Genomic DNA, 16,626 nt, shown 5'->3' on the forward strand with positions numbered 1-16,626 from the left:
TGTGCGTCTGGTGTGCTATACCTTCAACTGTCATGTGCATGCCATGTCACGGCGCTGAACGACGGGTCCGGTGTGTGACGGCCTTATGGCCCTTCTCCCCTGATCACTCAGCTTAGATGGCCGGCCAGCTCTAGGAAGAGTCCTGGTGGTTCCAAACATCTTCCACTTAAAGATGATGAGGCCACTGTGCTCACTGGAACTTTCAGAGCAGCAGACATTTTTCAGTAACCTTCCCAGACTTGTGCATTGAGACAATCCTGTCTCGGAGGTCTACAGACAATTCCTTTGTCTTCATGCTTGGTTTGTGCTTTGACATGCACTGTCAACCCTGGGACGGCAAAGGCTGTGAATACTTATGTACATGTGACTTTTCAGGTTTTTTCATTTTTAATAAATTTGCAACAATTTCAAAAAATCTTTTTACACATTGTCTTTATGGGGTATTGAGTGTAGAATTTTGAGGAAATAAATGAATGTAACCCTTTTTGGAATAAGTCTGTAACAAAAAATCTGGAAAAAGTGAAGCCCTTTGAATACTTTCCAGATGCACCATATATAATTATAATAAAAAAAGTGTAATTTTAAAAAGCTGGAGATGGTATCCTTTCCAAAACTGCATGAAAGTTAAAATACAGACGTCAACACTAATAATTCCCACTCCACTCGTATCGGTACAGAAGAAACTGTTTATTGAAAAGAAAACCTTGGATATCATCAAATACAGAGACTTCACAATCCTATATCTGAAGCCAAATATCCTCTAAGGTCAGTATATTGTTGGTCATAAGGCACAGGAAATACATATATATATATATATTTATTTATATATACATCAATAAGGCAAGCTCAGCAGAGAGAGGTGCTCTAACTGCATACGTCCGCATAAATCATAAACAATAATAAAAGCATAATAAAATCTGACATAATATACACAATAATTTATAGAATAAAAACACATTCTTGCTGACAGGAATAAAGTCAGAACAGTTTGAGGTCTGACCGTCTGCATAGCACAGGCTCAGCTCAGTGATGCTACAGAAGACCAAACCGCAACCTTCACTTTAACACCAGACTACACACACAAAAATATTCAACTGGTGAAGAAGCACAGCGGGAGTACAGGGGCTGAGAGGTGAACGGGTGTTTCTGGACGAGGAGTGAATTTGTGAATAAGTGTTACGCTAAATATTATTTAGATGTATAGCAACATTGGACAGTTGTGGTTATGTGATATGGTTATGTTTTGTTCTGTGCTGAACCACACAAGAGAATGTATAAACACATAATTATTTATATATATGTGAACACTTGGGTGTGCAAGACATGGTAACACTTTACAATACAGGATGGGTAGTTAATGTTTGCTAATGTATTTACTAACATGAAGCTCGCACAGCATTCACTAATCATAGATCAACATTTACTAATGGATTATTTAGAAATAACATTAGTTAACGCACTGTGCGTTAAAATGAACTAACAATGAACAACTGTTTTCATTTTCTAACATTAACAAACATGAATAAGTACTTTATTAAGTGTTTTGCTCATGTTAGTGAATATTAATTAACATTAACTACATGTCATGGATTGTAAAGTGTTACAAAAACATGTAGGTGCGTATTTGGTTTAATTAGAAACTCACCACACTTTACATCGATGAGCCAAGCACTTCTTTGGTAGATCTGTCTCCTAAAAGGAGCATCTGTAGACATTGATGGAGATTATAATGCATAGGTCTCAGACTCGATTACTGGAGGGCCGCAGCTCTGCACAGTTTTGCTCCAACCCTTATCAAACACAGCTGATCCAACTAATCAAGGTGTTTAAAACTACTAGAGACTATTAAGCAGGTGTGAGTTGGAGGTGGTTGGAGCTAAACTATGCAGAGCTGCGGCCCTCCAGGAATTTAGTTTGAGACCATCGTTATAATGTATAACACTTTCAAAGCAAGCACGAGTGCTTGTTTAACAAGAACTTTTAGGGTTATTATTAATCAAACCTTTCCAAATATTAGAATATTTACTATTTATTTATGTATTTACAGTCTGAGCTCAGAGATAGATGCATATACACACACAGCTATGGAAACGATCACATAAAAATTCAGTTTTTCTGGATTTATTACAGATGGTCAAATGTTAATGTCTGTTTCATTCTGTAAAGTTTGAGGACTTTTCTTCCAAACTTCAAATAAATATGGTCCTTATTTGCAGGAAATTATAGTCAAAATAATAAATTAATCTTTTAAAATAGTTTACTATTTACTCACCCTCAAGTGCTTCTAAACCTTTACAAATTTCTTTTTCACCCCATTGAACACAAAAGAAGATATTTAGAAAAATGTTAGAAGCCTATAACCGAAAAGAACAAATACTATGGAAGTCAGTGGTTACCGGTTTCTGACATTCATCAAAATAACTTTGTTCTAGAGAAAATAAAAAAGAAACTTAAACAAGTTTGTGACCATTGACATTTGACAGAGTTTTAACTCCCCAGATGTTAAAACATTGATATTACGTGTTGCATAAAAATGTAAAACCTTATTTTAAAAAGTAGAAGAAATGTCATCAGTAGTTTGCAGAAAAAAACAACATGAAGTCACAAATTCAGAAAAATTGAGAATTTCTAAGCATTTCCCCCATAACTGTATATTTTATATAATCGTTCCACCATTATTGCATGTTTGACGGATGCTCTTAGAGTTTTCCACTCTTGCTTTAGAAGTCCTTAATGTGTAAACAACAATTGAAGGTAACACTTTATTTTGATGGTCCATTTGAGTATTAGTAGACTGTCTGCTTAATATCTGCTGATGCTGCTCCTTCAACAGACATTTAACTGACTATAAGAAACTTTGCAAGTACATGTCAACTTACACTAACCCTAACCTAACAGTCTACTTATAATCTAATGAGAATTTGTTGGCATGTAGATGCAGTGTAACTTAAATTCAACAAACCAACCATCAAAATAAAGTGTAACCCAAAACAATCCAACAAATGAACCATTTCCCTTTAAAACGTTCTCTCATTCTCTTTTACTCTTGCCAAGTCAGTGCACATAACAGCAGTAGAGTTTTTTTTCTTCTTTCCTACTACAAATCTATTAAAAGTAATCAAAGAAGTACAAATTTTGCCCAAAGGCTAAAACACATGGCTTAAACATAGCTGAGGTTTGGAGTCTTGCGCAGGGATTTGTAGTTTTTCTTTTTCTTCATGTTGTAGTTTTCTGTGATTAAGGTGACGGTCGCTTCAGTCCGTCCACTGAAAGCTCATACCTGCCAAACACACACACACACACACACACATTCACATTTAATTTTATGATGTTATAGTCACATATTTTGAATAACAACAATGAAATTTGTGTAGTTAATTTTGAAATGCCATTTTCAGGCAAATTGCAAAATGTAAGAATATAATAAAGTAATCAATATCACCATGTTTATATGATTTGTGTTTTTACCATTGCGTTGAGTTCTTTGATAAGTCCTCGAGGGTAAATTCAACTATCACCTGAAACACAAACACAATCCAAATTTCCAAACAGTTGTTTATGAGGCAAAAACCTACAATCTCATATTCTGACATGGCTTTGAAAAAAAAAACTGTACAAATGGTTTGTTCTCCGGGTGCTCCGGTTTCCCCAACAGTCCAAAGACATGCGGTATAGGTGAATTGGGTAAGCTAAATTGTCCATAGTGTATGTGTGTGAATGTTTCCCAGTTCTGGGTTGCATCTGGAAGGGCATCCACTGCGTAAAACATATGCTGAATAAGTTGGTGGTTCATTCCGCTGTGGCGACCCCAGATAATTAAAGGGACTAAGCCGAAAAGAAAATGAATGAATGAAATGGTTTGTTTACTGTCATGAAAATGATGTCATCATTATCCTCACAGCCTTCCAAACACATAAGAAATTGAATCATCTTGTTAACACAAATGAAGATGTTGTACTTTTGACTCAAGTTGTTCAATAATAGAGCGAAACAAAAATAAATAAAATAAAAAAAATCTATAAAAGTTAAGCATTGAAATCCAAGTCTTCTGAAGAGATTTGATCACTTTATTTGATCAGAGTTCATTTAGCCTTTTATTCACATTAAGCTATTGGTCAGCAAACCAACTCAAATCTGGCCATCGAGGCTTAATTTTGGTGCTTTACAAAAATTAACAAGATTCCTTCTAATGTCACTAGGCATGGGACGATAACCGTTTTCAAGGTATATCAGAGTTTGGAAAAGTCAAGGTTTTAAAACCGGCAAAATGTTCTGTAATACCGTTCCTAAAGTATGAGTACGATTTTTTATTTACTTTTTTTGTTTTTTAGGACAACAGTATCTCCCAGCGGAACAGATATACAAAGATGCCGTTTTAAATTGTAAAGAAATCTGTGCTGGTAACGAAGACAGCAGAAATTAATGATTCATTTGAATTATTTAGCCTGAAATGTTTACTGCTACAAAATATTTTAAATGTTTCTCAAAATAAAGTAGATTGTGTTCAAAGTGGAAAAAAGTTTTTGTTTTCTACCCAGACATTTAAAAAGAATATATTTTAGCGCAGTAATCACAATACTGTGAAACCTTGATATTTTTGTTCAAGGTTATCATCACCGTCAGAATATTCATAAACGTCAGCACCAATAGCCTCATGGCCAGTGCAGAAACTGTGCTTTGGGTGCCCTGATATCCAATCCTGTCTCATAGGATATCTTTCCTATCTAAATAAAGGCAAACCCCTCCTCAAAACAGAAAAAAAAATCCTTATAATATAATTCAATATTAGTTATTAAAAAAATAAATAAATAAATAAAGATGCCACAGCCATATCACCCGGCAGCCCAAGACCAGTTACTCACTGAGACCAACCAGGGCTGAGCCTGATCAGAACCTAGATGGGAGACCACATGGGAAAACTAGGTTCCTGTTGGAAGCAGGGTGTCCGCGGGGTCTTAAAAATCTTAAAATGTCTTCAATTTTCAAAACAACATTTTAGGCCTTAACAAGTCTTAAACTCACTGAAATATTGTGTTGTAGGTCTTTAATAACTTTAAACAGGACTTCAATTTCCTCAGTCCAAGTAAAGCTACCAAATGGGGCCGAGATCCATACAATAATCAACAATCCAGACAGAGCAACGTATCCCTTTAGATGATTTTCTATTTACATAAAAACTATTTACAGAAGTAAGGGGGAGTGTTGATAAATAGACATGAAACTTGAGGTTTTATAACAGAAACACATTAGGTTGAATCCATTTGGACCAAAAGCCAACAAATACTGTATATATTTTTGATTAATCATGTAATTTTCTCTGTAATATACTTTTAACAATGTTAAACTTGTCTTAAAAAAAAAAAAACATTAGGGATGTGACAAGATCTCGTATAGAAGAGTAAAGAGTAGTGGTGTAACCCCGGTGTCCTAGCCAAATTCCCTCCATCAGTCCTCCCAATCACCCCCCATCCACAGAATTTGCTCTATGACTGTCTCTCCACTCCACCTATAGCTGGTGTGTGGTGAGCGCACTGGCGCGGTTGTCCTGTGGCTGCAGTCGAATCATCCAAGTGGATGCTACACACTGGTAGTGGTGTGGAGAGACCCCCCTCATGATTGTGAAGCACTTTAGGTGCATGGCCAAACACAATAAATTTGCTATATAAATACACACATTACATTACATTTAAATAAAATAAATTTGAATAAACATTTTTGTCATTTTTGGATGCACAGATGTGCAACAGAGGGACAAAAATCTCACATTTCGCTTCAATATTTTTTATTTGTGAACTGAAAAAAACATCTTATGGGTTTCGAATGACATGATGGTGAGTTGATGATGCAAAAATGACCATTTTGGGGTGAACTAATTATTTAGGAAACTTATGAGGTTTGATGAGAAATGTCCGATCAATATTATTAAGAGCATTTGGGAGGTTGTATATCGTATAACTCAGTGTTTCTCAACCATGTTCCTGAAGGACAACCAGCTCGGCACATTTTCTGCTCTTCTTAACCAAACCCTCCTGAATCAGATCATTAGCAGAGACTGAAAGACCTGAAATGGGTGTGACAGACAAAGGAGGCATCCAAAACATGCAGTGGTGGTCCTCCAGGAACATGGTTGAGAAATACTGCTATAAATGGTGTGAGGCATGTTACCTTTCCTAGCAGCCCTCTGTGTTTTGCCAGTATTCCTCCTCCATTCTTCACAGCCACATCTAGAATTTTCTTCTGCAACTCCCCGATGGACACTGTGAACTCAAACCTACACAAACACATGTGCAAGCTATTTAATCTCATGCAAAACTTGAATTCTTCATAATATACTGCAATTATAGAACATACTGGGAGATAAAAAGCATTAATAAAGCATTTGGTGGGAAATAAAACAATGGTGGGAAAAGGAACTGACGTTTGATCAAAGACGGGGTTCACTGTTTTCTTTGCTGTGCTTGTTTTTCTGCGTCCAGAGCGCCGCTTATCAGGTAGCAAATACAAACGTACGTATGGATCGGAACCAGATTGAGAAGCAGAGATCAGATTTCTGCAAACACAGAAAAATTCATCCATTCATATCACAAAGACCAATTTTTAAAATGAATTTTCAGAATAATTTGTACACACAGTAATGAGTAAAACAGTATACAGTATTTAAGGGAAAATGGTTTAATTCAAAACAATATTACAATACCACAGTGTGCACAGTTAAGAATAAATAGTAGACTTCTAATCAATGCCAGGACAGGTCAAAGGAATTTCCCAAAGCTTATGAAATGACTTAGATTTTCCATTTAATAGATGTCCAATCTTTTCCATAATTAAGCTTTCTTTAATCAGTATTCTCCAGTCTTTGATAAGAGGGGGTTCTGTCTTGACCCAATTATTCATGATTAATTTTCTCCCCAGCATCAGCAAAGGTGTTAATACATCTGAATATTCCAAAAAAACAACAACATTCGGGGTGTGTGTTTATGTATTATGGACAGTTTGTCACAAACACCATTCCAAAAATCAGCAATGAAAGAACATTCCCAAAGACAATGAAAGAGATACTATTATTGCATTTTGGACATTGATGTGAAACAGTGTTATTTATTTGGGGATATATAAGCTCAGTGTACTATATTATATTGCATTTCTTTAAATCTGTTGCAGACTGAAATATTCAATGGTAGTCTGATAATCTCATCCCAGACATTTTCGTCAATGCTGCACTTTAAAGTTCTTACTCCATGTCTTCTGCAATCAAATCAGATTATACTGGTTTATCACGGAGTCAAATTTGGATATAAAGTGCTCAACTTCAGTATTCTTAAGGACAAATCTATCCAAAAATAAATCAGAGATATTCAAAGTAAGACTGCCATTTTTAGTAACAAAATGCCTTATCTGCAGATATTTTTTGCAGGGATATTATGCTTTGAATGTAACTTCTCAAATGACATTAACATAACCTTATGAGAGAGATCAGATATCCTGTATATTCCTAAATTAATCCAGCTACCAAATTGGGAGCCCATATAAATATGGTAAAAATTTGTATTACTGATCAATGTGGATAGAATAGGCAGGTTCTGATTATACTTAGAAGATCTTCTGATCTGCAACCAGGTTTTGATAGCTCTGATAATGAGTGGGGGTGTTGTGAAATGAAAAATAAATAAAAAAAGATTTTACTTTCAATCTGTTAGTTAAGGATATTTATAATCTAGTTCTCCACAACAGTGACAAAATTAGCATTTAGAAAATATAAAACTGATATAAACATTCAAAGCTGGTAGTTTGCCACTTTCTCACAAATGGATCGATTTTTTTCCCCCTTCATACTTCAGTTTTTCCATCAACTCTTGACCAATCAAATGCTCTCTAGTATCTAACATGCCCCGCCCCCTGCTCATTTGTTTTTCCATTTGATGCGCTTGATCTCAACCACTCTTACAGGCACCGCTGTGATAAAATGAAGCGCTATTGACAGTTTTTTTTAAAGGGGAGGAGCTATTCTATTTCACCCTGTTTCAGTTGAGATTATGTCAGACATCACATTAAAAAAATGCATATTACAAAGCACTTCATTTAAGCAAAAACATTTAAAATCTGTTTTACCTGCATCTGTGTACCACGACAATCAGCTTATTTCTTTGGGGACTGTGTCTGATGGTTAGCTCAATTTCACCCAGAGGAGCGAAACCCGGTGAAGCGCCGCTGCAAACAGACAGATTAAACAATAAATGTGGAGCTGCCGTCATTTATTTATTCATGTTTTAAAGACATATCAGCAGCATTGGCTATACTCATACCAACACTTGTACTAAATATTCAATGCATAACATTCAATCATAAATGTTTTAGTAACACTTTAGAATAATGGTCTAGTTCATGTATTTACTAATAATAACTAAGTATGAATAATCTTGTAAAGCAATAGCAACATTAACTAATGCATTATTAACATGCAAACTTATGCTTGTTTACAGTAGTTAATGCACTAGGTTAACATGAACTAACACTATTTGACTTAAATAACATTAACTAATGTTAACAACGATGAATAAATACAGTAAGAAATGCATTACTAATTGTTTGTTTGTTAATAAATACATGAAATAGCATTAACTAATGGGCCAATACTTTAAAATGTTACTACTGTTTCTTAATAATCATGCACTGTACAAAAATCATACAAACAACACTTAAAAAAAGTCATATAAAATAATTAAATTTGATCGATGATAAATATTGTAAAATTCCTCCAGAAGAAACCCTTTTAAATATTTTCCTTCAATTATTTCTTAAACAAAAACATTAAAAACAGAATGTACAAATAGTTACAGCTAGATTTCTCTCCCCTTTTCAGTACATATGAGTGCCAAATTCTACATCTCGTATGTACAGCCTGGTCATGTATATTTTACATGTACAGTTACTATTATGTTTTAACTCTTTTTTCCAAATATATTGCAAGTGCTGTTGACATTGACGGAGCAAGGAAATGTTTACAGTATTTACTATAATGTTTTTTTTTTTTTTTTAGTTTGGCTGGAATAAACAAACCACTTTTATCCAATAACTACAAATAGGTTTCTCTTCCCCTTTCAATAAATATGAATGTGTGAGTCTTAACACTAGCCAGGCCTTTATTAGGTACACCTATCCAACTGCTCGTTAATGCAAATTTCTAATCAGCCAATCACATGGCAGCATTCAGGCTTGTAGACACAGAGGGGATACAACAGCAGAAGACCACACTGGGTGCCACTCCTTTCAGCTAAGAACAGGAAACTGAGGCTACAAATCGCTCACCAAAATTGGACAATAGGACATTGGAAAAACATTGCCTGGTCTGATTTCTGCTGCAACATTCAAATGGCGTGGGGGATATTTTCTTGCCACACTTTTGGCCCATTAGTATCATCTGAGCATCGTGTCATCGCCACAGCCTACCTGAGTATTGTTGCTGACCATGTCCATCCCTTTATGACCACTGTGTACGCATCTTCTGATGGCTACTTCCAGCAGGATAACCCACCATGTCATTAAGTGCGAATCATCTCAGACTGGTTTCTTAAACATGACAATGAGTTCACTGTACTAAAATGGCCTCCACAATCACTAGATATCAATCTAATAGAGCACCGGATGTGGTGGAACGGGAGATTTGCATCATGGATGTGCAGCCGACAAATCTGCTGCAACTTCGTGATGCTATCATGTCAATATGGACCAAAATCTCTGAGAAATATTTCCAGTACCTTGTTGAATCTATGCCAAGAAGGATTAAGGCAGTTCTGAAGGCAAAAGGATGTCCAACCTGGTACTAGTAAGGTGTACCTAATAAAGTGGCCGGTGAGTGTATATTTTTCAATTGGCTATAGAACAAACTACTTTTTATCCAATAATTTGCCTAATTAACCTAACTTGCCGTAGGCCTGTCACCATATCTATTTTTGTTGTGCGATATATTGCACCAAAATATATTGCGATTAATGATATTATTGTCATTTTATACCACCATTTTATGCCACTCATTATATAATGCCAGAATGACAATGTAATATCATCACAATGCAAGTTCACTCTTCCAAAGAACACATTAAATTTTATTCTTAAAATTATTTAATTTAATTATATTCATTTTAACAATTTAACAATCAGGCATTGGAATCAGGATGTGAAATTGTACATCCTAAACCAGGGGTGTCCAAACTTGGTCCTGAGGGGCCGGTGTCCTGCATAGTTTAGCTCCAACTTCCTTCAACACACCTGCCTTGAAGTTTCTAGTATAGCTAGAAAGAGCTTGATTAGCTGCTTCAGGTGTTTTTAATTGGGGTTGGAACTAAAAAATGCAGGGCACCGGCCCTCCAGGACTGAGTTTGGACACCCCCGTCTTAAACAAATAAATAATAAATGTTAACAAAAGAGTGCAAGTTAAAAAAGTAACAGAGGCTGCAATATCTGCAACAAGATCTATTTTCAGTTGTCAGACACCCACATGAAAATATACTATAGTAATTTAGAGTAAATACTATAGTGTTTTTTAAACTATACTGACATTGACACCTCCAATAAAGATAAAGATGTTGTACAATCAGCTAAAATGTTGCTAGAATTGGTTTTTATGTCTGGACGATATATATTGCATCACCAAAAATGATTGAGCTCATGTCCATGTGTTGTGTCATAAGCAGATATATTGAATATAGTGACAGGCCTATAGGGAGGTATAGATATGAATCAGCTTGTCTTTATAATGGCTCTATTTTAGTGTTACAAAAAGTGAATTTATCACAGAAAATAAACACTGATGACATAAATAGATGCCTATTGCAGTGATCAAAAGAGTGTAACTTGATACTTCAAAATAAATAATTTACAATTATGATGTTCTGCCAGTAGGTGGCGACAGGCAATTGCAAACAAAAATTTATTGTATTACTAAACCAGTTCAAGTTATAAAACAGTGAAAGAATTATCAATGTTATCTCGTAATTTCAATTAAATTTAAAAAACCATTATTACACAGATATTTAATTGCTGAGACATGCAGAGTTGTCTATTCAAAATTGGGACACGATCATGATTAATATTCTAAACAAAAAATAATGTCTTCATATTCGCCCACAATGCTGCAGCTCAGCAAGACAGAAAGAACAAAACATGTTAAAAATGTGAGCACGTACTTATGTAGCTGCTGTATGGTCTTCTGGAGCTCCTGTGTGGCGGCGATATTGGAGATGTCAGAGGCGATGCTGGGCGTTTGCTCTTTGCTGTTCAGGTAGAGATTGGAGCCAGAAATGGCCAGGTTAGACGTGCTCCTGCCTGATTTAGCCAGATGTGCGGGGGATTCTTCCAGGAGTTTGCGGTCTGTTAGGGGTTCCACCTGTAGAGAGGGGGTTGGGGTGGGCTGGGTTCGGGGTGCAGGTGTGGGCTGCTGGGTTTTAGATGTTTTGGCGGGCTCTGAAACAGCTGGCCGCTGAGGAGTAGCGTTGGATGTCTTCCTCACAGAGCCAGCCCTGGGGACCTGAGCTGAGGACGGATTATCTGATGTTGCCAATTTATCCAGAGACAGAATCTGAAATGTACACAAAGATGACTTGATCACCGGTTGATGTTATGCACAGTCATGCAGCGTTTGTTTGTTTCTTTTCTAGTCATGCAAGACAGTATTGGTCACTGATGCCAAATTTAAACCATTTATATTTTGGAAAGCGCTATTAAAATAAAATAGTTCAAACAAATTTCCAATAATTTCAACAATTGTTTGTATTTTTGTTTGTTTTTTATGCACTTACAGTACTTTTTTTCATTTTCTCTTTATTTTAGTTTCAGTTGAAGTATAACTTTATAATTCAGGAATCTACATTGTTAGAGCTACACACTAGTGCCAAAATAAATCCAATATCATTTATTTTACTTTGGCTTAGTCTCTATTTCAGTGGTGCCCACAGCGGAATGAACCGCCAACTATTTCAGCATAAATTTTATGCAGCGGATGCCCTTGCAGCCTCAACCCAGTATGGGAAACACCCATACACACTCATTCACTACGGACAATTTAGCATACCCAATTCACCTATACCATGTCTTTGGATCGTGGGGGAAATGGAAGCACCCAAAGGAAACCAAAACGAACACGAAGAGAACATGCAATATATATATATGCGTGTATACAATAGAAATTAAATATATATGTACATATCTATGTGACAAAAGTTTTGTATAGTTTTGTTTTTAGGTATGTGTGTGTGTGTGTGTGTGTGTGTGTGTGTGTGTGCGTGTGTGTGTGTGTGTGTGTCACATATACATAATAAATATATAAAACTACACACTTTTATCTTATGTAAAATGTTTTATGTTATTATGTTTTATTTTGCATGTGAATAATCTGTTTTGCAAAATTACTTGAATTTGAACATTTGCTTTTCCATCTCTATCAATATAACAGCGATTTGCTAATTGTCTGATTAAAGAAAAGAAAATTAAATATGTATTTTTTTTCAAGGTTAAAATAGTTAACAAATAAAATAACATTACCTGAAATATTCTAATTTTCGTTTAATTTAGCTCTCTAGTAAAACGAACCAAAATTAAAGCAAAATGAGCAAAAACTATATCATTAATGTCATCAAAACCACAAATTTTTTACATTATTATTATTATTTTAATCTTATACCTATTATATTAAAAATTAATAATTATTCATTTATCTTCTTTAAATTATTTAATTTAAAAAAATGTGTGTGAGATGTTTGTTACCCTAAGTGCCATCTTCATCTTAAGTGTAGAACCGGGTCCTGAGTTCTTGAGTGGGAATCTCTGACTCGTCGTCATCTGTTTCTCCTTCAGCAAATCAGCCAGAGGAAGAGTGATCGTCCCCAGAGAACACTCGTGTTTCTCATCTTTTACCTGCACGCACGCACACACACACACGCACGCATGCACACCAGTCAGTGACTCATATCAGAAACATCACTGTGTGTTTTGAGCACTGCAACTGTCAGACCACACTGTATATAGCTATGATGGAAACAAAATAAGAGTCAGATTTTCTGCTTCTCTGGATTAACAAATTATAATTGTTTATTTGAGTAAAGCATCTTTTGTTTCTTTATTTAAACTACTGATGGCAATTCTTTTGACATTAGAATATAAAAATATTGATTAAAATAAGAAAAGATGCCATGTTTCTAGATGGCTAGTTTATATAATTACATGTTATTCTGTTATAACAATGTTAATAAATGAATAATAACTGTTAACATGTTATTCTGGCCAGTTCTCATTTTCTGAAAAAACAAAACAAACAAAAGTTAATGGAAGAAATGTTATCAAACGTAAAAAATGCCATCATAAAAAAATGACAAAAATAAAAATGACAAAATTACAGCAGCTATGCAATGACAATAAAATAACACTTTGCTAGATTTTAGATTTGAACTATTGGAAAATAAGAAACATAAATACAAATTCAAATGAATAAGATAAATATGAAATAATAAATAAATTCTAATAAATAATTTATAATAAAAAAAAAAAAAAAAATATATATATATATATATATATATATATATATATATATATATATATATATATATATATATATATATATATATATATACAGTTGAAGTCAGAATTATTAGCCCCCTGAATTATTAGCCCCCCTGTTTATTTCTTTTCTCCCAATTTCTGTTTAATGGAGAGATTTTTTTCAACACATTTCTAAACATAATAGTTTTAATAACTGATCTCTAATAACATTTATTTTATCTTTGCCATAATGACAGTAAATAATATTTGACTAGATATTTTTCAAGACACTTCTATACAGCTTAAAGTAATATTTAAAGGCTTAACTGGGTTAATTAAGTTAGGTTAACTAGGCAGGTTAGGGTAATTAGGCAAGTTATTGTATAACAATGGTTTGTTCAGTAGATTATTGAATAAAAAATAGCTTAAAGGGGCTTATAATTTTGACCTTAAAATGGCTTTTAAAAAAATGTAAAACTGCTTTTATTCTAGCCGAAATAAAACAAACAAAACTTTCTCCAGAAGAAAAAATATTATCAGACATACTGTGAAAACTTCCTTACTCGGTTAAACATAATTTGGGAAATATTTAAAAAAGAAAAAAAAAAATTTAAAGGGGGGGCTAATAATTCTGACTTCAACTGTATACATATCTGATTTGGTCAGGCATTTACATAATTAAATATATTAGCATTTTACTCAAAACCACACCTGGCTATTCAAGTAAAACCAGATAAATAGAAGAGATCTTTTCTGTTTTGCCACAAGTGTTTACAGTACACAGCTAGAATGTTTGTGTGTGTATGTGTTAATACATGTGTGTGTGGTTTACCTCCACTTCAAGGTTTTGACACGTTGGATTGTGAATGAGGAATGTGAAGGTCTCCTCCCAAACCGGCTCAATTGTTTTAAATCTAGTCTGTAATGGAAAGGGAATGTGAAACATTCAGCCATTAAATATTCCACAAAAATGAAAACACACAGGCTGTTACAAGAATTATATTGCAGTCTTGCTAAGACACTTTAACTTCAAAATTAAAGTCCTACAATTATGATTTCCTAAAATTAACTTATGTGAAGTGTGCAAAATAGGTGTTTGTGAATGTAAAGGGAGGGGGGGGCACCTAAATTGGGCCACCTAATAGTAGCTCTGGGGGCCCCAAAAGTGCATGGGCCCTTACAATTGCCTAACTGTCCTGCCCTTAGCGGCACCCCTGCCTGTAAGTATTACTTTTGCGTTTATTATGGGTCAAATTTCTGCCAAAAGTGAATGATGGAATTTAAAAGGTGTATATTATATTATAATGTACAAAAACTAAAAATTAAATGCTGAATAAGAAACAATGAGTGTGAATCAAAAACAAAAAATAAAATAAATGACAATTACAATGCACAAAACTGAAACCATATTTATTCTAATCTTAGTGCTCTGCTTGAGGTAGGCCAATTTATTTTTATGCTTTTGATGAAGTAGCATTTAACTTAAGAGCCCTTTAGACCATGCGCTGGACCGTTTCTCTGTGTTTTGCTGGTACAGTCTTTAAATAAATAATTATTTAGGCCTATTTAATTATTCATTTATATTTTATGTACAATAATAAAGACATAAAATGAGAAGCTAAAATACAATGAAAACTGCAAATGAAAACTGCAAATGAAAAAGCTTATTTATTGGTTGTCTTAGTCTTGTCACTGTAACATCTCTCTATATTTAGGCTAAAATACTGCTTTATTTATTTGTTTATTTATTTATTTATGTAGGCAAGTATGTATGTTTGTACTTTCATTTTAGTTGTGTTTTTTTTATTTTACAATAATAATAATAATTTTAAGTTTACAATAATAATAAAGCTTGTTAATGATTAATGAAGGAATTGTACTGCTTTGCTTCATGATTTCATCTTCATTTACAAGGGTATTTACAGCTACTGTATATTTCTGGATTCCGGATTCCTTAGTTTCACGTCAGCGCCACACTCGGTGGTAATAGTCCTTTTGAAGTGTCACCCACTGTTTATATTTACAAATGTAAGTTCCACCAAAGCCCCCGAGGTGAAGGGCGTAGGCTTGCTCTCGACATTGGTGGGGACCTATGAACCACCTATAAAATTTGACATGCTAGCCTACTCTGAGAGATTAGGAGAACTGACAGGGATCAGATTATTTATACTTTTACATTTAGCAGTTTATTGTGCAGCAGTTTTCAAACCATATTATTCACAGACTATATCAGCCTGTCATAACATGAAAAAAAACATTAGCATTAATGTTACCATTATTATGATGGACTTTTTCAGTGGCAAACTTGAGTATGTGACTTACACTTATAAAAAGAACTGCCACCATTCTCACTTCTGTGTCACCCACCTCACACAGGGAAATTCCCATGCACAGTTTTGGCACCGTTACATCACATGTTACATGTCACAGCAGGGAAAGGCACAGCCAATTGCAATGTTCATATGAGTTTTGGTGGCAGAACGACTCGAGTAGAGAATGTGATTTAACCCTATGGCCAGGTTAATGTTGACGGCGTGATTTAAAAAAAAAAGTGAATTAAATCATTGGTGGGGACTTTTCAGTGGTAGGTGGATATTAGTGGGGACATGTCCTCTCAGTCCATGCTAAATCTACGCCCCTGAAGGAGGTAGTGGTTTTAATCCTTAAATTTTTCAGATTTCAAGATATTTGTGTATTGCTGTACATCCCTGTGTATGTATTAACCAATAATTGATGCTAACTATGCTGCCATTGACTTTAGGAGAGCTTTTTGGTCAATGATGTGGTCTATTTCAGTTGACTCAAAATAGCAGTGCGTCAACGATGTTCCTTAACACACCGCCTTTTCAGACCAGCACACCCATGAGTGTACAAACTGGCAGAAATGCATTTGCTATATAAACATGGCACAAAACATAAAAATGATACCCGGGCTGGTCTGAAAATAGCAAAAAATAACTTGTGCCGCACATGAAGCTGCATTGTGCCTGGGGTATAATAGGGCCTGTAGTTTTCCAAATTGCAATATTACTCACATTTACATTTTCTGCCACATTCTGCCCTTGCATTTGCAAAACATGACATTCGAGTTCATTT

The 16,626-nt window shown here is 34.7% G+C and overlaps 1 protein-coding gene across 4 annotated transcripts in view; it reads right to left on the reverse strand.

Annotated features, from left to right (window-relative positions):
- Positions 1-672: 672 nt before the first annotated feature.
- esyt2a (extended synaptotagmin-like protein 2a) overlaps positions 673-16,626 on the reverse strand; it is a 76,300-nt gene continuing 60,346 nt past the window's right edge. For 3 of the 4 annotated variants that reach the window (XM_056479825.1, XM_056479843.1, XM_056479835.1), the window contains 8 exons: positions 14,363-14,449; positions 12,760-12,909; positions 11,184-11,575; positions 8,110-8,208; positions 6,419-6,550; positions 6,166-6,271; positions 3,469-3,518; positions 673-3,280 (listed from right to left, as the gene is read on the reverse strand). In XM_056479825.1, the coding sequence (XP_056335800.1) occupies positions 3,238-3,280; positions 3,469-3,518; positions 6,166-6,271; positions 6,419-6,550; positions 8,110-8,208; positions 11,184-11,575; positions 12,760-12,909; positions 14,363-14,449 (1,059 nt within the window). In that variant the 3' untranslated portion in view covers positions 673-3,237. Of the gene's footprint in view, positions 3,281-3,464; positions 3,519-6,165; positions 6,272-6,418; positions 6,551-8,109; positions 8,209-11,183; positions 11,576-12,759; positions 12,910-14,362; positions 14,450-16,626 lie in introns of those variants that run through there. The other variant, XM_056479850.1, reaches the window with a different exon arrangement.

The sequence above is a fragment of the Danio aesculapii genome, chromosome 2, assembly GCF_903798145.1.
Source record: "Danio aesculapii chromosome 2, fDanAes4.1, whole genome shotgun sequence".
Classification (NCBI taxonomy): Eukaryota; Metazoa; Chordata; class Actinopteri; order Cypriniformes; family Danionidae; genus Danio; species Danio aesculapii.